The following is a 23,585-nucleotide window of genomic DNA, read 5'->3' as shown; positions in this document are numbered from 1 at the left end:
GGAGACTCACAGGCAGGCTAAGCTTCTCAACTCCAGTTTTTTCCTAGCTAGAGTATTTTTAGAGCCACTTCCAGACTCCATAGTCTTCTCAAGTTAAATAAAAAACAAATCTGTGAACAAAAGTCAAAAATAAAAACCAAAAAAGTCTGCCACATGCACAGAAGTAGAGACTGAAGGTGGTGGGCTGTGTTCGCCCTGAGAAAGACAAAGCCTAATATTAGTTTTTACTTCAAAAGATGCAACACAATTTATTTTCAGGGGACATCTTACTTTTTAATGTATGATAATCTACATGTATTCAAATAGTCCTGTCATCTTTTTCTGGAACACCAGAACTCACCAAACCCCGAATTCCAGCCTGAATTTCTGGTGACTCCATTTTCTGTAGATCCACTGGCTCCAATCTCTCAAGTCCCACCACAGAGCTCCCTTACAGGAGCACTTCCTGCCCGTGTAGTCGGCACACAGCACACTGACAATGCGGTGGCAGTGATTTTGTCCCATAGCTTCTGCAGCCAGGTCACGATTTTGTGCAGGCAGGCTTCACAAAGTTCCATGAGATCAAGTGCTAACTTGAGACATGCAGGACAGAAGTGCCAGCCAAATGATGACACTTAACAATGATGGCCACACAAGATGATGGAAAACAGGCAGCAAAATTCAGAGAACATCCCTGTGTTTCACATGCATGCACTATATATTGTTACAACACAGGGTGCTGAGCCATGAAGATTCGCTCTAGACCCAGCTGGACCTGCTCACTGCCACTCATGGTCGTGTCTGTCCTCTGGTCATTTGACAGTGAGTTTCAGGTTCATCTATTTACACAGGTGTTTACCTCTCATCCAAAGGCACCTGCTTGGCTATTTATAAATACAGAACTTAATTATGTCAGATCATCATTTATTTAAATATTACTGTCAATACTATTATTTATATTTAATTCTATATTAATGTCATTCTTTTCTAATTTAATATGTCTGTCATATGCTCAGCAAATGTGCTAACATGCCTCCATCTGGAACTTAACTAGGACTTACTCAGGGGTGGGCTTACATTACAAGCACCCTAAAATCATGCTAGGGCTTATTTTTCAGTTAGGTCTTATTCTCAAGGAAGGGATGGTAGAGATGGATGAGAACCCCACCACCAGGAGTGCCAGCTAAGGGGGACGGAGAGTAGTCATTTTGTCCAGAGCAGACGCTGAGGCAGGGAAGGCCAGGCACGCAGGGGAGGAGAGGGACCTTGGCCAGGTGAGAAAGGTCAAGTATCTTGCCCCAGGCTCTGCGGGCACAGGTGCTGGCTCTATGAAGCAAAAGGCACAGGGACCAGTAGGTACCACCAGTCTTGCCCAAGTGCGTAACACTGTCCTGGGTGGGGCCGTGGGCAGTGAGCCCTGCTCTGGATGCCAAGAGGGGGCTTTTTTTTCTTCTTTTTAATTTTGAAGTTAGTAAGATACAACAGAACAAAGCCAGTCGAGACAATGCAATGAAATTGGTACAGAACTTCAGTGCGGGATACCGGGATAACAGTAATCGGTACCATAGTATATCTCGTTATCTTCACAATAATTGTCTATTCAATCAGGTATGATGAAATTAAACCAAGAACAACATTATAAAACCAATCAAGAAAGAATTAATTAACAATTAATCAGAACAAAGCAAAACTGTGAAAACAACCTTTGCCTTCAAACAGAAGATAGAAGGAAATCCCACGTATTTGCACCGTGTTTTTTTCGTTTTTATTGGTACCAGGGATCGAACTCACGACTGCCTGCTTGCAAGGCAGGCGCTTATGACTGCTGAGCTAAATCCCCAGCCCCCACCATGTCTTTCTTTATTCACCCTATTCTCCAGCCTGCAGGGCTTGGGCCAAGTCCAACAGCATCAGTTTCCATTCATGGTAATGACAATGCACACTTCCCATCCCTAAGTCTCTGTGGCTGGTGGGGGTCAAAAGTGCCTCTGGGCCTATCTGGCCCCTGTTGTCATGTTTTTGAAGCCCCTCTAACCTCTAATCTTCAACAGCAGTGGCCTCCCTATCTGACTCCAGCCACTGATGGAAACCAATTAGGTTTTCGTGGTTGCACAGCTCTGGAGGTTGTGCACATTGGAAGTCTAGGGACTGGCAGCTGGGCTAGCATTGGTCAGCAATGTGGAATCCCAGGCCATGGCAAGCCCTGTGGACCCTGTAGTGATCTGCAGCCCTCTGGGTGTGAGGTATGGCTCTGCAGTACCCCCAGGAGTTGGTAGCAAGTGTGCAGCCCAGCTGAGAGTCCAGTGGCCAGGAGCCCCAGGGCAGGCTCTGTCCTTCGAGGGACAGCAGGAGCCTATGGTATATGGCTGACCGCCTCAGTGGCTAGATTGATGACAGACAGGCAGACCCAGCTGCTGCGGCTGTGATCCCTCCAACTAAGGTCCACTCATTCTTTCCAGGTCTTGCCTGTCATTGGGGCCTTGCCTGGACCTTCTCAGGGACAGCCAGGAGCCTACAGGTGACCGGCACTAGTCTGAGCCTGCACAAAGATGCCTGTTTTCCTGCTTACGCTCGAAACCCCTGGGGCCTGCAGGTGGCTGGGCTGGCTAAGTACTCCAGGGGGAGAGCACCACTGCCCTGGACAACACTGCAGAAAATACTGCAGAAAGGGGCCAGATGCCAGGGCCCTTGGCTTAAAGAGGCAACAGGAAAGAGGCTGGTCTAGGACATGGCCCACCATGCTTCATCCTGGGGTACAGGGATGGACCTGGAGGGAAAGGGCAGAGCTGTGCCCTCATTCCTAGAGGACATCTTTACCCCTCCCTCCACTCTTCCTGGAGGGCAACTCTCTGTTCCACAGGACCACAGGGCCCTTATGTGGGCGCTAACCCTGAGAAACAGGATGCCCTCCACACTCAGGTGCAAACATGCAGGGCCAGTGCCTATGCTTTCTGGCTGCTCTACAAGGCTGCAAGGCTGAGGTGGGATCTGAAGGCTCCTCACAAAGGGGCCTTAAGGGCACCTGGCCAGGAGTGGGCTCTGCCAGGCAGGAAGGCCCGGCTGGGCACTGCAATTGGCAGAAGAGCAGGCCACAGGACAGGACACAGGAGCTGGTAACAGTGCTGTCAGGCCCTGGGGGCAAAAGACTTCTCTCTCTTTTTCCTCTGGGGCTTGAGGAGAAAGGAGAGAGCAATCAAGCATGAGGTCAAGACCAGACAAAGGCCACCCATCAGCACCCGGCAGCCGGGTCCAGGCAAGGCCACCCAGGAGGGTCCCAGGGCACAGGCAGGTTGCAGTGCAAGAGAAGAAGGGACACTGTCTTTCAAAAGCAAAGGGCTGCCAGGTGGGCCAGCCATGTTGAGTCTTCAGAGCCAGCATCTGGACCCTGGGGACCAGTGTCTCAGCTGCCTGCCGTCTCCTGGGTGTGGGGAAAGCTGGAAATGCACAGCAGTCCCCAAGGGCAGGTCCAGTTCCACACACGGCTCTCCAGCTCCTGTTGGCCTCAGCGTTCGTTCCAGAACATTCCCTCCACTCAGGTCGTCTGCTAAGGCCCAAGACCTCACGCCCACCTGGTCACAGAGGGAGCTCCTATGTGCGCTGCCTTTGGGGAAAGTGGGAGAGCCAGGCCTTCCTCATGCCTGCTGTGCTCACTTCCCACCATTCTGAGGTTGCAGGAGGCTGCCCTGCTGGGAATGGCACCCATGGTGGCTCTCATGCCAAGTGTCCACGTCTCAGGACACCAAGTGGACAGGGATGAGGGATTCAAAGCATGGAGCTGCAGCCCATATGAGTGTGAGGGGAAGAAGCCAGAGGCAGGGCCATGCCAGTGGGTAGCAATTAGGGCACATAGGTACCTCAGGGTGAGATCCAGGGATGGACTAGGGCAGAGGGACCCAGGAACAGGAGACCCAGAATGTGGATAACCAGGGCGCTGGTGGGGAACCCAGGCGGGGAGGGGGTCCAGGGTAGGGACACCAAGGATGGGGAGACCGGGGGTAGGGTAACCAGGGCAGGGGACCCATGGCAGGTGGTCTCAGTGCAGGGAGACCCAGGATGGGGAGTGCCAGAGCATGGGTGCCCAGGGGAATCCAGGCTGGGGAGGGGCCCCAGGGCAGGAAGACCCAGGATCTAGAGACCTAGAATGGGGAGATTCAAGGAAGGGAGACCCAGAGTGGGGAGGTGGGCCCGGGGATGGACTCCAGGGTGGGAGTGGACTCCGCCCTACGGATTCCTGGCCAAGGCTTCCCTGGTGTGGACAAGCAGCAACCAGAAGGTTATCCTCGGTGGATCTCAGGTTGGGCGTGTTCTCAGCCCTGGAGTTGGGGGAGCAGGTGGAAAGATTTGCAGCTTTTCTGGGTAAGAAAGGAGAAGCCAAGGTCTGTAGCCTGGTGCCGGGAATCTAGGGCTGGACAGTTGCCCTGCAATCTCTTTCCGGACAGAGTAGGGCACCGCCCCCTTGTTGCCCCGCCCCACAGGGCTCTGCTCCGCCCCCGCCAGTTCATTGCCCCGCCCCATGCCGCTCCCAGCCCCGCCTCTTGGCCAGATGCCCCGCCCTCCCCTCACCTTCGGTCCCCTGGCCTCACTTTCGCGCTACTCCCCGCCCCTCAGCGTACCTAGTCCCTCCCCTCCCCTGACTCCTACCTCTCATGGCTCCGCCCAGAACTATACGCCCCGCCTTGCCCCGCCGGAAGCTCCTGCACCCATGCCAGTTGTGCACGGGGTCGCAGCCCCGCTTAGTCCTCCACATGCAGCCGGCCGAGAGCTCGCCGGTGGTGCCGGCCCATGGGCCCAGGTGGGTGGGAGCCGCGGGACAGGGGCGCACGGGGGCGGGGCGGGGTGCACGGAGGAGAAAGAGGAGGAGGGGCTCGCCCGCGGAGCCCCTCGACAGCCGCAGTCCGCGTCTTGCAGGGTCGACCCATATGGGTTCGAGAGGCCCGAAGACTTCGACTATGCCGCCTACGACGAGTTCCTCTCCGCCTACTTGGCAGTGCTCACCAGGAGGGCCCTGAAGTGGTCCCGGCTGCTGCAAAGGGACGGCGGTCTGAGCAGGACCGCGACGGGTGAGTGAAGTGGCCCACGCCCGCCCCGGAACCCAGCACCCCTGGGATTCGACCCCCACCTCGGGCACCAGACGTCCATACCCCAGGCATCCCAGCAGCTCCTTGAGCGGCACGACCTCGACCCTGCGACCTCTGGGCAGCCTGAGCCCCCCTTGTCCAGAGCCACGAGGTGAAGGGCCACCCTTGGCCTTTGGGCGGCGCCTAGGGCGGAGCCTCAGGGACCTACCCAGCCGCCCCATCGAGCCCGCTTCAAAGGGTGGGCAAAGTCCAGTCTGCTTTCGGAGCAACAGCTGAGCACGCGGGACACTCCCGGTGGGGGTGGGTGAGGATAGTCCCTACAGACTGGGCTACACTGGGGCTGGGACAGAGGGGCTCCCACCTTCGAAATGGGGTGGGGCGGGCGGGGCTCCTGCCCTTAGAAACTGAAGCAGCCCTCTCCGAGCTCAGTCCCCCAAGGCCAGCTTCTGAGTCGCGCAGCCCTACTTAGTTTCAGTCTGACCTTTTTGGGAATGGAACCCAAGCGCCCTCCCTGTCCGTGTGACCTTCGCTTCTTTACCATTGAGCCCTACAGCCCCCGACTAGGACTTATGTGCTCCGTAAAGAAGCAGACAGGTGTGGACCCTGGGCAGCGTCACCAGCTAAGCCCTGGTTGAAGGTGGGGTGCAGTGTGCCCACAGTGGCTAATGGAAAGAGGGAAAGTTACTGGTGGCTCCCAGAACAGAGCTGGCCACCCAGATAGGACTAGTGTGTGTGGGGGAGGGAGGGAGGGTTGTCAGGATGAGCTGCAGGAAGGACTCCTGAACCCCATACACAGTAGATGTAGTGGGTGCTGGGGAAACCTCATGGGATCAGTGGAGGGGGGACATTTCTGTGCAACTTGCTGTGTACTGGGAGGGGTGGCCCGTGGGCCTCCCCCTTGGCCAGTCTGCGGCTGCTGCTGGGGGTGGAAGGGGACCCTGGGCTATGCTTAGCACTTCTATGCGGCTTCAAGTAGGTTGGCAGAGTTGGAAGGGAAAGGACTGTGAAGCAAACGTGCTGCTGGACACCCATCCCTGCTGCCCTGGGTGCTGATGTCTCCAGCAGGCATATATCTCTATTTTTGTGGGACTTACTCTTGAAATTTGACCGGCCTTCTAACTTTGGAGTTATGTGAAGTGTTATTTATGCATGTGGTGAACACTGTAATCGCACTAAAGGATGCAGAGTGGTTTCTTTCTAGCCCTGGGCCCCAGCCTCCTATAGAGATCCCGTGCACATGCATGCTCACACACGCTCACAAGCACAGACATCTGTATAGCAGGCAACCTTCAGACAGGAGGTATTACTGGCTGTGACCATGTGTCCTAGTTACTGTTCTTGTTGCTAAAACAAAATACTCGATGCCTAAAGTAAAGGGAGAAGAGGTTGATTTGGCTCACAGTTAGCAGAGGTTTTGGTTCATAGTCAGCTAACTCCAAAGCAGGGTGGCATAGCAGACAGGCTTCACAGAGGAGAAACAGTTCATGGCAGGCAGAAGCCAGCTAAACAGGCAAGGATCCTCAGCAGCCTCTTTCTCCCCCTTTTATAGTCTCTCTAGGTTACTGGGGTTAGGGCAGTTCCACACCAGTCAGTGGGTTGATGTAGTAATCATGCACTCTTAATCCCAGATCATACACTCTAGATCCAGCCACTGCTGAAATAGCCCCACCTGTGACCATAGAAGGCTTTGGGGGGACATCTAGACATGGCCATAGCCCTGTGATTGACACCAGACCTGGCCAAGAGGTCAGCTGGATCAGAGACCCTGAAGGAGATGTGCTTGTGCACAGATCTGTCCTTACATAAAATACACGGATGTTCTCCTGTCTGGTTTTGTTGCTTTGGGTCCTTTTCTCTGAATGGAGTAGTTTGCACCTCCTTCCTAATAAGAGTCCACATTCGGGGAGTGGCATGGTTTGCATCTCCCCATGTAGAGGTGGGGCTCAGGAGAGCAGGAATCAAAGGCATTCTGGAAGCAACCCCAATGCAGATTCCTTTGCAGTTATTTTATACCCAGTTAGCAGTTTTTGTTTTGTTTTACTTTGCCTTTTTCTCCGAGAACTTATCCCAACTTTTCTAAAAATTTAACTTGGTGGGTAGCAACCTTTTTGTTGACGTACTTTGATGATGGGATTGTTGATCAGGCTGTCACAGTGGTAACAATTTCAGTTGGAGTGGACTGGTGTGGGGGTGATTGCCTCTGATCCCTAGTGAGACTCAGTTTGAGGGCTGGTAGCTGCAGGGTCAGGGTAACAAGTGTTAGCTCACTATTCCTGCAGGAAGTGGAGACCCTGGTTGGTCTAATAGGAAGAGTAGGGGCCTGCGACCCTAGTGACCCCACTGGTTTGGACATGGTTTCCAAGTGGGATGGTCAGGAGGCCCCCTGAACTGACGTAGGTGGATTATCAGATCCAAGACAGGAGTAGACCATTTATTCCACTCGGAAATAGGAATCCGGTCCCCTGGGAAAGATAGCCTGCCCAGGAAGGTGGCAGGATGCGGATGCAGCTGAAAGCGGGTTGAGGCCGGCATCCTCTGCGCTCCACTCAGACCCTGACTTCAGCCTTATCTAGCTCTTCAAGTGCTGCAGGGTGTCATCTTTCTTTTTCTGGAGAGTTTTCGCCTCTCTCAATGTCTCCAGCAGCACAGTCATCTCTAGGTCCAGGTGTTTGGTGTCTTTGCCATGTCATCCTGCGCTTGTGGGTACAGGGAACATAGCCCGCAGGAGCAGGGTCAGACAGCGTGTGCCTCCTGCAGCCGACACATTGGCCTGCTTCTCCGTTTCCTTCCCTGTCTGCCGCGGTGGGTCTGTTCATCAGTGGGCATGGAGGGCGTGGAGAGCCACCCTAACCATTCACTTGCCAGTTTTTGTAGCAATTTGGTGTGGTCTCTCTGAGGTAAACACTTTGCTCTCAGTGTTGGGTCCTGTCAGGTAGTTAGTAATACTGAGACCTCATTGCCTCACATGCTTGAGGAAGGCCTGGGGATCAGCCCATCACCTCCAAACAGAAACAGAGCCTTGCGCTAAAGTGACTGCACAAGTCTCTGCTCCCACCAAAAACGTGCACACACTAAGTGTGCGCTCCTGCTCTCATGCAGTTGGTATTTTTATTTCAGAGATTCTTTGACTATTCTGACTTCCTTGGATTTTCTGTGCAAGTTTATCAAAAAGCAGTTGATTTTTTGGGTAAGTCTACTTCTGCATCTTTTCCATGAAGCACTAGCTGGCAGGAACCCCCTTGTTGACCATTTCACCATTACCCAGTTTCTCTGACTGGAGGCTTGTAGTCAGTCTTAAAAATCAGATAATTTAGGGGCTGGGGATTTAGCTCAGCAGTATAAGTGCCTGCCTTTGCAAGCACGTGGTCATGAGTTTGATACCCAGTACGGATAAAAAAAAAATCAGATAATTTAACTGCAACATTTTCAAGACTGTTTTGATTTTGCTTTATGTGGAAAGTTTAGAATCTGTCTGTCATTTTCTGCAGTGTTTCCCTGGGTCACGGATGGGCGCTGGGCATGGTCCTGTGGATTGCTGTGAAGAGAATGGATCTCAATGCTGAGATGCCAGCATGGCTCTCAGTGAATTGGCTCTGCCCTTGAGTGGGTTTTGGGTCTCTTGAGCAGCGCTCAGCGTTTCAGTCCTGCAGATGTCTGGATTTACACCTTTCCTCCAGTGTTGCTGGGAGTGGTGCAGGTCTTGGCCTCTGTGAGTTAGCGTGCGGTGTCCGCATGTGTTAGACCTGACCATCCTCTGGCTGTTTCGCAGGAAAGGCCTTGCACCTCGTGTTTCTGGTCAGATGATTCTGGCCAGGTTGTCAACGGAGGGCTCGAGAGGCCTGCAGCCAGAGGCATGCAGACAGCCCTGGAAGGACGGATGTCTGAGCCACTAACACTAAGCTAGAGCCCTGAGGTCACACTGCAGAGCAGGTGTACTGAGGGTGCCAAAGCAGGTCCAGAGACATGGGCTCCCCAGTGTTTCTTTAGAGCTGCAGGGATGATTCATTCCTGGCCTGGGTGTGGCTGCTGGTGGGAAGTGCTGGAGTTTGTCCTTCCCTGCCCTGAGCTTTCCTGATGACCCACATAGGCTTCCCATGAGGGTCCTCAGGGTTCCTTTAGGGAGTGACAGGCCCTGGGGATGGTGGATTTAAGATGCCTGGGCCTTGGTCACAGTCCTGTGGGTTCTTGGCACTTGGGGTAGTGAGCTCAAGCTCACTAGTACTTTTCCTGACCAGGCTGTGTGTGGTTTTTCTTAAAATTTTTTGTCTGTTAAATACAACTCAGATTTTTATGTTTGTGTGTGTCAGCTCATGGAATTTGTGCCATTGATGGAATTTTTATTTCTTTTTCTTGTTGTTTGGCCACCTTTGAAGAGAAGTGGTTGAATTTGGCCCACAGTGTGTGGTCAGCTGACTCTGGCTTTGTGTCACCTGGGTGACACCCTCTTATCAGGGCCAGGAATCCCACAGAGAGGTTCAGGAGGGGCCTGGACCCACAGTCCCCTTGAGGGCAGGCCTGACCACCCTCCCTGTGCACCCCACCTGGTGGTGGGTCTTGAGAGCCAAATCTTTAGCCACAGGCTCCAGGGTCACTTAATGTCCAAGCTCCAAGCTTCCTACAGTGTGGTTTGTTTTAAGATGATGGTATTTGTGATGAAATCCCCAGAGCAAACAATGGCTAATGATACTCGCTTTGAAAATTAGCTGTTTTGGGCTGGGGATTTAGCTCAGTGGCATAAGTGCCTGCTTGGCAAGCATGAGGTTGTGAGTTCAATCCCCAGTACAAAAAAAAAAAAAAAGAAAGAAAGAAAGAAAGAAAGAAAATTAGCTGTTTTGCCTGCAATGGTCTTGAGGAGTGCGGGGTGTACCCGAGTGGCCCCCATGAGGGTGGTGTGTGGAGCCCCTGCCCAGGAGAGCACGCAGTGCACAGGGGATGGCAGATTTGAGGTTCAGCTTCTGGTCCCATCTGTTTCTGGGGGCATCAGAACATTGCTAACCCTCCCCCCCCCACAGTTGCAGGATGCAACCCTGGGACCCCTGCTTCAGAGTCCCTGCAGGTTCGCACTGCCTGCACCTCACCTCACCACCCACTGATCTGCTCCCTGGGACCCCATGCCGTCAGCTCCGACCCCTCTTCCACTGGAGCTCGGGCAGTTGGGCATGACAAGGGCCCCTCACTAGGGGGCCCTGGCTTTCGATCCCTTGGTGCGTGCAGGTGCCGTGGCAGGGACGAGTGTCTGCATGGAGGGCATCACAAAGTGTGGGTGCTGGTGTGGGCGAGGGGTTCAAAGCCTTGGCAGCTTTTGAGTTTTGTGCCAGGAAGACTGGTGCTCACAGGTGGTCGAGCTGAGGGTGGGCCTGTCACTTGGTTCCAGTGAAGCGCTACGTCCGAAAAGGGATCCCACTGGAGCACCGGGCCCATGTGTGGCTGGCCGTGAGTGGAGCACAGGCCCGGCTGGAGCAGAACCCTGGCTACTATCAGCGGCTGCTGCAGGGAGAAGGAAGGCCTGAGCTGGAGGAAGCCATCAGGACAGGTGGGCATGCGGCAGACCAGGCATGCGAAGGGCGACAGCCACAGGGTCCGGGAGGGAGCAAGTCGGGGTGCGTGCCTGTCATCCCTGCTCTTTGGCTGAGGCAGGAGGATGGCAAGTGTGAATCCAGTTTGGACAGCTTAGCAATATCCTGTCTCAAAAAAAGAGAAAACCCTGTTAAAAGCTGGGGATTCGGCTCAGGGCAAAGGTCCTGTGTTCCACTCCCCAGTGCCTCACAAAAACAAAGCACACCGACTGATCTTAGTTAAGAATCACATTTTGGGGGAAGAACTGAAAACAGAAGTGTCCCCAGGGCAGACAGTGTTTCTGTGTGATCCGCTCAGCAGGTATCCACCGCCCGTAGCTCCCCAGCAGATGAGTAGCAGATTCAGCCCCTGGATTCTCAGAGGAGGGTGTGGTGTGGCCCGGGACCCACACCGGTGCAGCGCCTGGCCCCCGTCCCTGCCAGGCATGCCTCTGTCCTTGCTGTCCCCTGTCCCCATGGGCTGGGGGTGCTGGCTCTCCACTGGTCTCACCTGCACTGATGTTGGATGTCCTTGCTCAAAGATGCTACCTGTTTGTCCCTTATTCTTGGATGGCACAGTATGTCTCGCCCACAGCTGACCATGGCCCTGCTGGGAAGTAATGTGCTCCATGGTCGCCCCGTTCGTCTCTGAGGGGACCTACTTTGCCTTCCTATCTGTGGCCCTGGGTGCCTGGAAGCAGCCTGGGGCTTTGTGTGCAGTTTCCAGCTATCCTCCTGGGTCTGGCTGGTGGGGCTGCTCTGCCACCCGCAATCACAAGGGACCCTCAGCTCCTGTCCCCACCATGCAGAGGCTCAGGGCCAGTCCAGCAAAGGTCAGCCAGGAGGTTCCTGGCATGACTCGAGAATGCAGGGCCGGATACTGCTCAGCGGTGAGCACCCAGGAAGCATGCACAGGCTCCTGGGTACCGTCCCCTGCAGCACAGAAATAAAGTAAGCAGGTTATTTTTGCTGGGCATAGTGGTTTATGCCTATAATCCCAGGATTGAGGGGGCTGAGGCAGGAGGATCACTGAGTTCAAGGCCAACCTGGGCTACATAAGACCCTGTCTCAAGACAAAACACCACAGAACAACAAAACAAAACAAAAGAGGCAGACACGTGGGCCACCAAGCCCGGATGGTGACTGTTGATGATCCCCACACAGACCTGAACCGCACCTTCCCAGACAACGTGAGGTTCCAGAAGACGGCCCAGCCCTGCCTGCAGAAGGCCCTGTTCAACGTGCTGCTGGCCTACGGGCTTCACAACCAGGGTGTGGGCTACTGTCAGGTGAGCCCAGCTTGGGCCAGGGCTCGGGGGGCGGGCCACATGGCTGGCACTCTTAGGACACCGCTTATGCCTGCCCAAGTCAGGGCCTTTGGTGACTGTGCCCATGTCTGAGACCTGGGCTGCTTGGTGTCAGGTGGTAGAGGGGAGGCTGTAGGCTTTGAGTGGGCCGGTGCTGTCACATGATGTTCTGGGGCCCCAGATCCTCCTGGCCACCCTACATCCCGGAGGCTGCTTAGGAAGCAACCTGTGAACTTTGTCGACTGGACTCGCTGTGGGGTCAGCAGGTGTGCTCAGAAGCGAGTGCAAGGGACCCTGGGAGTGACCAGAAGAGGAGGAGCCAGCACGGTGTTGGTGGAGGGCCCAGGGGTCCCAGAGCTCATCCTGTCCTGGTGACGCCTGTATTTTGGAAAGCGTGTGCTGGGTGTTTCCCTAAAGGTTCGCAATCACCACCACCCCCAGCACACACTGTGAGACACTCGGTTCTATAAGAGTTGCCCCTGCTGGAAATGGTGGTAGCTGTGGCCCCTTGGTACAAAGTGGTCTTTGATTTCCCATTCCAGGTGGCACTCAGGGGTGGAAATGCTCACTTTTTCTTCTTAATTAGTTAATTTATTTATTTTTGAGATAGGGTCTTGATGTGCAGTTCAGGCTGGTTTGCTCAGGCTAACCTCAAACTCCCAAGGCTCTTCCTGCTTCAGCCTCCTGAGTGCTGGGCTTACAGATAAGTGCTGTCATGGCTGCGCCTGCGAGTTCTTCTTTTGACCTCAGTTGTCTGAATGCAGCATGTCAGGGCCAGCACTGGGTGTCCCTCAAGTACTACCAGAGTCTCAGAAGTCTGAGACTCGCAGGTTTTTGGGGTGCTTCACCTGGCGGGGAGTGGCCAAGCAATCCCAGGATTGTTTAAGGCATGCTTCCTATCCTGGACCAGGCCACAATTTGTGAGTGTCACTGCTGGGCAGTTTGAACCAAGGTTCATATGTAACTGTCCTATTAGGCGGTTTTTAAATTAATTTCATTAGTGAAAAGATGGGTACAAGTGACAAGCTTGGTTTGTTCCACCAGTGGTACATGATGCCTGACGGAACCGTGACTCAGGTACCACCGGTGGTCTAGCTGTGAGAGTGTGTTCAAGCTCAGTGTGAATTTTGTTTCCTGTTCTTCTGATTCCAGGGAATGAATTTCATAGCAGGGTATCTCCTCCTTATCACCAAGAGCGAAGAGGAATCTTTCTGGCTCTTAGATGCTCTCGTTGGACGAATTCTGCCAGGTACATTGACCCAGCGTGCAGCTTTCCATCCCATTCATGGTGATAAGGTGACTAGTGGGCCAGGTGGATGGAGTGGAAACAGCAGCCTTGTGGGCAGTTAAGGTCACGATCTTCTGCCACTCGCGCTGCCACTAGCAGGTGATCCCAGTGGGGACCTGCGTAGGCAGTGGTCATTTCTGGATGCTGCAGGTTTCTGTGGCCTCTGCCCAGAGGTGAGTTCGGCTATGTGTCCTGTTGGGCCCTGGCCCGCCCCGTGGGGTGTGGCCCAGGAAGGACCCTTCTTGGGGTCTGTTGGTCCCACCTTGCGTGGTGGCTCACATGGCTTCCTGGAACTTCGCTCCTGAATTTGTGGGCATGGTCAGCACCGTAATCCTTTCTTGCTAGAGCTTTTGGGGTAAGAATCCTCGGGTCTCCCCCTTTCCTGGTTACTAAGAGGAATGTCTGCCAGTGTCAGCAACATGCAGTGCAGGTGAGGACCGCAGTGTCCATGGTAGCTGTGGCATAGACATGGGCTGCAGTGTGGACCCTCTGGGTGCAAGAGGCCCAGAGCCTCACTCTCCCCTGACCATGGGGCTGGGAAAAAGCAACTGGCTCTGGCCACATGGAGCCTGCCTGGGACCCGTTTCCATTAGCCCATGTGTGGCCCTGTTCGGTCTTCAGCAGCTGTGCCCCACATGGACCTGCCTTGCGGGTAATGGGACCCTGACCGGGGATGCGTCAGCCAGGCGCAGCAGGTGGCACTAGCCTCGAGGCTCCAACCTCTGCTGAAGAGGAGCTAGGGCCGGAAGTGAAGGCTATGCTGGTGCCCTTGGAAAGCTCCAGGCAGAACCAGGTACCCAAAGCATCACCCATTACTATGGCATGGGGAGAGCAGCGTGGGCTGAGGGCCAGGGCAAAAGCCTGGGTCGCCGGTGAGATGCTGGCCAAGCCCACAACAGACTCAGTGCTCTGCCACAGCTGCCTCCTGAGTGAGCTCAGCTCCCTGGGTGAGCTCTGCCCATCAGGCCTCTGCTCTTTGCTCCACCTTGTGTCTTGGGAGCCATGTAGCACTGGGAGACCTGTCCTACCACAGTCTCTGTGGGAGAAAATGCAGTGGTGCCACCCAGAGCATGGAGTGGGACGAAGGGCCATCTTCTCATTACTCATTAGCTGCTAGATTCTGTGGAACCAAGTTGCAATTCAAGTGGGTCTCAATTCAGAAACAAAAGAAAGTGTCAGAAGTGAAACAAGGCAGGACTGGTGCACAGCTGTAGTTCTGGCCACTCAGAAGGCTGAGGCAGGAGGATCTCAAGTTGGAGGCCAGACTGGGCAACTCAAATCCTGTTTTGAAGAAGTCCTGAAGGTGTAGCTCGGCACTTGCTTAGCATGGGTGAAGTCCTGGGTTTTATTTCCAGCACCACATAAAAATTTTAAATAAATCTTGCCGAAAACAGAGGCGAATAGCTCATCAGGCACTATTGGGAGGCTGTGTATCCTGAGGTCCTGTGACCCTCTCCCCAAAGAACCTGGAGTTCAGATCCTGAGTGAAAGAAAGGGCAGCTGCGCCAGCCTGACTCGGGAGGGGCTGAGAGTGCCATGCAGCCTGTAAGACCCCTCAACTGGGGTGCTTGAGGGCTCACCTGCACGAGGACTGTGGTTGGCATGGCCTTGGCTGTGGAGGGAGACGCAGGTCATGGAACAGAGTCAGAGGCCAGCAGCAAGCCCAGCTATGGAGCTGTCCTCAGAGATCTGCCAGCAACAGGGGCAGCTTGGGCTCTGAGACCCTCAGTCACATCTGGCCGCCACTTAATGGAAGAAGGAAGAGCCAGACCTCGTGGACTCTGGGTGGACTCGGACTCTGCTGGAGAAAGGCAAAGCCTTGGAACTGGAAGGAAAGGCATGGGATATGTTGGGATGCTGAAGCGGTTCCAGAGAGTGGGGGACACGGGCAGCCCTCAGTGCCTGGCGGATTTAAACGTCAGTGTGCTTGTGGACCCTGCACCTCACAGGAGCCCCACTGACAATGACCCTGCGCCTCCCAATCTCCAGGTCCCCACCTGTTTGGTGCTGGGGCAGGATGGACCCTGACTCCTGTTCCTTCCCTTGATGTGGGGGCAAAGCTGCCTAACGGTGGGTCCAGGAAGGCCTAGCAATGAACAGCTGTGAGGAGCTGGGGCCGCTTCACAGTTCTCCATCTCTGTCTCTCATACCCTGGGCTGCCCTCTTCCATGACCTGTGTCCCTCTAGGGGACACAGCTGGGAGACATCTCAGGGTGGGGGGCACTACTGTGTTTCAGAGCTTGTCACGCACCTGCTGGTCATTGGTGGCCCTCAGCTCACCATCGTCTATGGCCAGGGAGGATGGCAGGAGTGGCCCTCCTGGGGAACACGCCAGGCTCTCCTTTGTCACAAGAACCAAGTCACCCCAGAGCTCCTGTTAGTCCTTCCTTCCGTGGCCCAGTGCTCCATCTCCTGAAGTGGCTCTGGGGCTTGTTCCTGAGGCAGAGTGCCTGGGCCAGGCCTTCAGCACCAGGCCCCCTGGCCCTGCTCAGGTTGCTGGGCATGTCGACCTCTCTTCCCTGTTCCTTTCAGCTGCTCAGCTATGTTGCACCTGAGTCAGGTCTTGGCCTTTCTTTGATCCCATGGGGTGGTGCCCACGGTGCCATGCGTCCCACTGGGGGGACAGCCAGCTAGGTACCAGACACTGCGTGTGGCCATGAGGTCAGTGTGCTCTGTGTGGTCACAGCAGGCCGAGGGCAGTGAGTCCAGGTGTGTGGTGTGCTGCAGTCTTCCGGTAACTAGTGCAGCATGTGCCCTGCCCTCGGGCTTGCTGACGCCCAGCTGCCTTTGCCACACAGACACTGTGGGGTCACCATGCAGATGGGTGCAATGATGAGCTGTGGCAGGTATGTCTTTGGCCTTTGATGGGACACTTCCCAGTCTGACATGGGAAAGAAAGGCACAGGCCCCGCTGGCGCCCTGCACTCTGGTGGGCCCTGGCGCCCTCACAGAGTGGGAAGAGCTGGGGTGAGTCCGGCCCATGGGGAGCCTTCCTGGGCTCCTGCTGTGCGCTTCCACAGCTCCCACTCATGCACAGGGTCATGAGATGGTGCCAGTGTCCTTGGCCCTCAGTCACTGACAGGAGAGCTGGGGAAGTGGTCACAGGGCCCAGTCTGGGGCGCAGGGCATGCCAACATCCGAGACCGCCTGGTCCCGAGGCTGTGGTGTAGACAGCTCCAGATCTGGGTGGGGGCAGCGCTTTGCCTTGCATATCCACCGAGTGGGATGGGGTTGTGGCAGCCTGACCTTCCTTTAGGACCCACCAGCCTCCTGCCCCCACCAGCAGGTCTGGGCATACTAGTGACTACATGGCCAGGCCTGTGGTTTTTGGAGACCTAGTATGTACATGTGTGTGATGTACATGGGTTACAGATCTGGAGACTGCAGGCGGGGTGCTCGGAGCGGTGCTCATGGAGCGGTGCTCATGACCCTCTGCGGCTGCCCCGGATTTGGCCTCAGGCCCCGAGGCCCCGAGGCCCGTGGGGAGTTGGGGCTCTGTTCCCTGCCTTGTCTGCTGTAGCTGGGGTGCATGCAGATCCGGTGAGAGCGTTGTGGGCACCCTGGGAGCAGAGGGTGGGGCCGGGTGCCCCAGGGAGAGGGCAGTGCCCTGCCTGGCCCCGAGCTCAGGGTGTTTAGTGCCTCTATTTTTAGAAGTGTCTAAGCCTCTGTCACAGGGCCAAGGTCATGTTGTGCAAACCCCTTGCTGCCTGAGCTCAGCCAGGGCCCTCCAAGGCACCACTCACTGAGATCGGGGTGCCCTGGGCCCTGTGCTTCCCCAACAGCAATAGGACTGGGAATGGGGTGTCCTCAGTTAGGAGGGAAGCAGGGGAGACAGCTTTAATCTCAGGGGTTTGGTTTTCGTGACACTGGGAATGGAACTCAGGATCTCACGCATGCTAGGGGAGTGCGGGCCACTGAGCTACCCCCCAGCTTTATATTTTTTTATGTTGAGACAGGGTCTCACCAAGTTGCCCAGACTGGCCTTCAACTCATGATCCTTTTCCCTTCGGCCTCTCTAGTACCTAGGATCACCATCAAATGGCTGAACCCATTTTTAGTGTAAATCAAGCATTAAAAATTGTTGCAGGGGCTGGGGATTTAGCTCAGCGGCATAAGTGCCTGCCTTCAAGCAGGCAGTCGTGAGTTCGATCCCTGGTAACGATAAAAACGAAAAAAAAAAAAAAATTAAAAAAAAAATTGTTGTAACACATGACATTAGCAAGGTAAAAGCTAGCGAGGCCTGCAGGTCTTCTGCTAGGACAAACGCCTGCTCAGAGAGATCAGGAAAGGCGGTGGGAGCGCAGGTCTAAGTCAGAGTTTTATTCCTACTGCGAGGATGCTGCGAGACGGAGACGTGGGGTGCTCACTCCTGAGTGCAGCTGCTCTGGGCAGCTGCCCTCCCGCAACCCTCCCCGTACCTGCCCCTCCCCATACCTGCCCCTCGGGAGTCCAGGCCCCCCTGGCTGCTCTGACTTCTGTAGCACAGTGATCCGACCCCTGCAGATAGGGTGTGTGTGGATGGCATGGCCTATCTGTACACGCCTCCCCATCCCTTGATCCCTGTCCCTTTTATTTTGCTCTTTTATTTATATTTTGGACTTCTCCTATACGAGAAACTGTGATACTTGTGTGATTTATTTCACTTTAACATGATGGTGTCAAGGTACCTCCAAAATTTTGGTACAGAGGACTCGAGTTTATTCTTCTTTGTGGCAGAGTAGCATTCTACTGTGTGTAAATACACTGTCTTTATCCATTCATCTGTTGAGGAACATGTAGGTCACTTCCAAGAGGTCGCTGTCATGAGCCATGCTGCTGTAAATACGGGCATGCATTTGTCACTATAATATGATGCCTTTAACTCATGCAGCAAGACAGCTGGGAGTGGAGTTGCTGGGTAGGGTAGAATATTTAGTTTTAGGCTTTTGAGACACACTAATTTCCACAGTGCGTGTACTGGTTCCTATTCATGTCAGTGATGCGGAAGGCTCCTTTCCTCCCACAGCTATGCCAGCATTTGTTACTGCTGATTTGATGAGGGCCCTTCTTCCTGGAGTAAGATAGAATCTCAGCGTTATTTTAATTTGCATCTCTCTAGTGGCCACAGGATTGAGCATTTTAAAAATATTGATCATTTGTTGCCTATTCATTTCTCTCATCCATGTATCGAAAGGGCCTTTTATGTTGGGGGTGTGATTTGAGTTCTTTATAGATTTCAGATGTCGGTCCTCTATCCAGGGAGTGGCTGGCATACTTCTTTCCTGTTCTTGAGGTCTCTCTTCACTCTGTTGCTTCCTTTGCTGTGCAGAAGCTTCCTCACTTGATATGATCCCACTTGTTGATTGGTGTTATTTCTTGTACAACTGGAGTTCTGTTCAGAAATCCCTTATCTCTGCCTGTGCCTGTTTTGTCTTCAGGCAGGTTCCGTGTCTCTGTGTTGACATGGAGATCTTCAGTCCATTTCAATTTACTTACCTTTTCTTGGTCAGCTTCTTTTGCTGAGAGTGACATCCTCTGGGCCCATCTGTGCCGTGGCCTGGGTAGGAGCTTCACTTGCAGGCTGGACAGTGTCATGCCCATGGGCAGAGGGCATCTGGTGGTGTGCGTCTCCCCCGCTGGGCACTTGTTACTGTGGTGAGCAGCACAGGGGTCCACAGTCCTGCTGACCAGGTGTCTGTGTGGCGGTGCCTGGCCCGGCCTGTACCCTGTCCCAGCTTGCCTTGTTTGCTCCACCCTTCCTCCTCAGGGTGGAGTCCTGTGCCCTCCCTGGATCTGCAGGGCAGAGGCTGCTGGGTGGCATGTGTCTCATGCAGTGTTAGTCCCTGATGTTCCCGTCCTTGTTTGGCAGATTACTACAGCCCAGCCATGCTGGGGCTCAAGATGGACCAGGAAGTCCTTGCAGAACTGGTCAGAATGAAGCTGCCAGCAGTGGCAGCCTTGCTGGACGGGCACGGTGTACTGTGGACCCTGGTGGTATCCCGCTGGTTTATCTGCCTGTTCGTGGACATCCTGCCTGTAGAGGTGAGCGCGAGGGTGACCCCTGGCGTGGTACAGGCCGATGAGGAGGTGACTGGGCCTCTGTCCTATAGACCGTGCTTCGTATCTGGGACTGTTTGTTCAACGAAGGCTCCAAAATCATCTTCCGGGTGGCCCTGACCCTGATTAAGCAACACCAGGCATTCATCTTAGAAGCCACCAGTGTGCCTGACATTTGTGACAAGTTCAAGCAGATCACCAGTGGGAGCTTCGTGATGCAGTGCCACACATTCATGCAGGTGCACGGGGCGGGGGGGGGGCGGGGGCAGGGCGGTAATGCTCCTGCTGTGGCTGCAGCCTGTGTGGAGTCAAGGGCTCTCTCCCCTCCTCTGCTGTCTCCAGACCCTCAGGGTCCCTGCCCAAGGCCGTCTGACACCTGGGTGCCAGGTTGGAAGTGTTGGGGGAGAACGTGGCCTGCCTTGCTGTGCCTCCCATTTCCTCCGGGGCTGGGGGCATTGGTGTCATGTCCATGAGGCTTGGCCTCATAGGAGGCTGGTCACAGGGCTTCCGAGCCACTGTCTTTAGCTAGTGGTCTCTTCCTGCCCTTCATAGCCCTAGTGGAGGTGCTGTCCTCCGTGAACCCAGAGGCACAGCTTCCCTAGGCCAGGGACAGACAGAACCTGGCCTGGGCACAGTGGGCGCGTAGATGGTGGGGTGTGTCTGGGAGGGGTGATGCTGTGTGTACAGCCCACAGCTGAATCACACCGCCAAGGCCGTGGCGGCTCACTCCACACTTACTGACTCTGAGATGATCACCGCTTCTGGCATGGCAGCAGGGCTCCAGGCCAGGTGGCGTCTACCCTGACCAGGACCTGTGGGTGATGCAGGGTGCTGTCCAACAGTTGGGTGGGGGTTTCAGGAAGAGCCATGGACAGCGCAGTGCCAGGAGCAGCCTGCACAGGGCAGTGGACACTCTGCCTAGGCTCACCTCCTGCACCCAGCTGGCACAGGCAGAGGTGGTGCTGTCTTTGCCCTTGGGTGGCCACATGCCTGACTGTCAGACCCGCATGGGTCCTCAGCTGCAGGTGAGATGGAGATCAGATTTGGGCTGCTCCTTGAGCCTGCTGGTGGCTGTCACTGCCATCCTGTCTTCTTCAGGCTCCTAAAGGGGATGACAGGCTTTGAGGGGCTTCTGAGTGCTGCCAGTGGGCTGAGAGTGCTTGCTTAGCGTGAACAGAACTCATGGATGGGCAGCGCCTGGCCACAGAGTGTTAACGGCCCTGAGCTGTGATGCCAGCAGCTCTCCACTCTCCATGGGACCCTAAGGCCCCACTGCTGCCACTCCCTGCCTCAGGCCAGGTTACCAGCTCTGGCTGTGGGCAGCTTCTGGCACCAGAGGCTCCTGGTCTTCCCACACTGAGTGTCCCTGAGCAGGGGCTCCCCTTGAGAGGGACCTCCCTGGAGGCTGTGTTCCCGGGAGCATCAGGCCATTCTTTCTGGTCTTGTTCCCCAGAGATCTTGCTCTCCTTTCAGTCATCTGTGCATGCGTGCTGGGGATTGAACCAGGGGCAAGCTCCATATGTGCTGGGCAAGTGCTGTCCCACGGGACCTCATCCCAGCATTGCCAGGAGCTGCAGGGCGGTGTTCCATCTGCCAGAGCTGCCTCAGTGCTGATCCAGGGCAGCCGGCCCATCCTGGCAGAGGCCTGAAGCCCTTCCCAGGCTTCCCTCCCAAAGCTGCAGGTGGATGCAGAAGTGCTGCTGCCTGGAAGAGACAAACTGAACACATCAAATGAGTGAGAGTCAAAAACAAGCTGCAGAAGAGCGAGGTTGTGAGGGCCTGGCAGAGTACTGGGCGAGGCCACTGTCACTGAGGCCAGGCATGGTGCCCTGTTGGAAGAGGCCTGAGCGATAGCTCATGCAGCAAACAAGTGGAAACCCTTAGTGTGAAATGGGGACTTGCCTTTCATCCTGTTGCTGGGTCAGCCCTCTGACAAGTGTGAGCGTCCCTCTGCAGTCCCCCAAGTGTCTCTGCCAGTCTGGTGTGTTCCTGTCCTTTTCTCTCTGGAGTTAGCACCAATGGAAGATTCTGTGGCCCTGGGGCTTAGGAGAAGCTGGCCTGCCCCAGAGAAAAACACTCAGTGACCCCTAAGCTTGACCATGTGTGGTGCTTATAAAACTGGCATACGCCCTTCCATCTAGGTTGTGGAGAGTTTTGTGGGGGATCCATTCTTCCACGTTTTAAGCTAACAGGGTCCCTGGGGCTAAATCAGAGGCATTTGAGACTGGTAAAGGCCAGCAGTGTTCACGTGGGTTGTCCGGGCCTTTCCTCTCACTCATACCCCTGGGTTTGGGAAGATTGTCCATTAGGGTACGTAGACCCTCAAGAGCTGACAAACTCGCCTCCCTGTTTTCCTCCTGGGGCTGTCCTGACCTCACGAAGTGCTCAGAAGCAGGGGCGACGAAACACTGTCCCATCCCTTCCCAGGTGGCTGTGGTCCCTAGGAGGGATAGAGAAACTACCTGAGTCCATGGGAAGATGCTAGGTAACCCCGTCCAAAAATGAGGCCCTGTATCACTTCGGAGATGCTGGGGGCCCAGGAGGGGTGGCTTCCCTCAGGAGGGCCTATGCCTCCTAGATGGGAAAAGCTTCACCTCGCTCCTCACCTGTGCCTGCTGCGTCTGCCTCCACTCCACTGCTGTGCTGTAGGCAGGCGATCGGTCACCAGAAGTAACCTGACCCCTGGTGGAGGTGGTATCTGTGGCCCAGCTCTACAGAGAAAGTTGGCGTTTCTGCCTGGTCTCAGGGAGCCTCTGTGCGTTCTGGCCCTCAGGCTGGGGCCGGCAGCCTCTTCATCCTGCCCATCCGGGGGACACAGACAGATGGCAGCAGAGGCAGGCCACAGCTGGGGGGATGAACAACCTGGAGCCAGACAGTGGTGTCCTCTTGTGAACCCAGCCTGCAGCTCTGGGTCTGTCTATCCGTTTGTCTCCATGGTAGTGTCAGCGGGACATCAGATAGAAGTATGTCACTGGGCTGTGCACTCTGAAATGAACTCTGCTTTGCTTCCAGAAAGTGTTTTCAGAACCCGGGAGCTTGTCCATGACGACCATCACCCGGCTCCGTGAGAGCTGCAGGGCAGCACTGCTGGCACAGAGGTGACCAGGTCCCTGTGTCCCCTGGTATCCCTACATTCCTGGCAGCGGGAGGAGCTGTGACTGCTAGAGCTATGTCTGGGCCATCCCCACTGTCTCCACTAGTGCTGTAAATACTTGAAGTCACCACTTTTGTGGTACGTGATTGAAAAATCATGTCAATCTGTAGCCTTTGTTGCCTATGAAGTCACAGATTCCTAGTTTTTACTAGAGACATTAGTAATATATAAAATGTAAGATGTGCATTTATATTTAATAAAACACCTCAGCACTGTGCCTCTGTGATTGGAATTACACATCTGCTGGCTGGAATTACAGTCAAGGCCGAGCCATTCTGTGGCTGGTAGCGGGGGCTGACCTGCCCACTATGGCACAGCATGTCTCCACCTGAGGATTGTGCCTGCTACACCACTTCTTAGCAGACTTTTTCAGAAAGCCCCTAAGGAGTGGACAGGCAAGTGCCAGGCCTGGACACCACGGGTTGAGTGCAGCCCAGGAGGGCCAGGCAGGGCCAGGGCTCTCAAGCTGGACCCCTGGGCCTCCCTCCAGCCTGTCCTGACAGGCAGTGCTGTCTGCTGCCCCTACCAACACTTGCCACCTGACACGGAGAGGGAGCCTCCTGAGAGGCCAGGCTGAGCCCCAGCACAGGCAGGGAAAGTGGGACAAGGGAAAGTGGGTCAAGGGTGAGCCCAGGCAGTACTCCCACTCGGCCTGTGGAAGTCCCTGCCTTTTCCACAGGGACCTTTCAGTGTGCCAGTAGCATCCATGAGTCCTGGGTGGCATCCCTTTACTGCACCCCCGGGGAACTGGCTTCTCAGCCATGTCTGACACAGCCAAGGGACCCATTAGCCCCCATGGTCTCACATGCCCATCAGTGGCCTGGCAGGCCATCCTTGTGGTACCCCTGCTCTGGGACAGGCCTTACTGCAGCTGGACCTTCCCATGCCACCATGGTGACTGGTCACTGCCACTGGTCACTGCTGGGCCTTGTGTCAGGTCTGAGCCTCCAGGGTACACTGTACTGCATCCTGGGAGGACCCCCCCACCCCATTCCTATTGTCACAGCTGTCCAGGGCCACCTCAGGGTGGCCTGACCTCACTCAGGTCCCTGCTCCTTCATCTCAGAAAGACCTCCAAAGGCACTCGCCCCAGGTGCCTTTCCAAATGCTCCCAACAGGCTGGGTGCCCATCCTGTTTGGCCTGAAGGAGGCTGCTTCCTACGGGCAGTCTCCACTGCTGACCTGGCT

The 23,585-nt window shown here is 55.2% G+C and overlaps 1 protein-coding gene and 1 long non-coding RNA gene across 3 annotated transcripts; one reads left to right on the top strand and one right to left on the bottom strand.

Annotated features, from left to right (window-relative positions):
* Positions 1 to 221: 221 nt before the first annotated feature.
* On the bottom strand, positions 222 to 4,759 carry LOC134475711 (uncharacterized). Its single transcript, XR_010046912.1, has 2 exons — positions 4,621 to 4,759; positions 222 to 4,331 (listed from the first exon to the last, which is right to left on the bottom strand). It is a non-coding gene; the product is annotated as an uncharacterized LOC134475711 (long non-coding RNA).
* On the top strand, positions 4,602 to 22,623 carry Grtp1 (growth hormone regulated TBC protein 1). 2 transcript variants are annotated; one of them, XM_013141459.2, is made up of 8 exons: positions 4,602 to 4,771; positions 4,888 to 5,039; positions 10,432 to 10,590; positions 11,777 to 11,901; positions 13,072 to 13,168; positions 19,056 to 19,228; positions 19,297 to 19,482; positions 22,256 to 22,623. In XM_013141459.2, exons 1-8 carry the CDS (start codon positions 4,626 to 4,628, stop codon positions 22,343 to 22,345), a joined length of 1,128 nt encoding a protein of 375 aa, XP_012996913.1. In that variant the 5' UTR covers positions 4,602 to 4,625; the 3' UTR covers positions 22,346 to 22,623. The 2 variants fall into 2 exon arrangements, with proteins under 2 accessions (XP_012996913.1, XP_012996914.1); XM_013141460.2 differs by lacking the exon at positions 19,297 to 19,482.
* The last annotated feature ends 962 nt before the right edge of the window (positions 22,624 to 23,585 follow it).

This window comes from Cavia porcellus, unplaced genomic scaffold (assembly GCF_034190915.1).
Source record: "Cavia porcellus strain 051 isolate PalLab524CR breed Dunkin Hartley unplaced genomic scaffold, mCavPor4.1 scaffold_4, whole genome shotgun sequence".
NCBI classification, from domain to species: Eukaryota; Metazoa; Chordata; class Mammalia; order Rodentia; family Caviidae; genus Cavia; species Cavia porcellus.
This window is presented reverse-complemented; position numbering and strand designations above follow the sequence as displayed.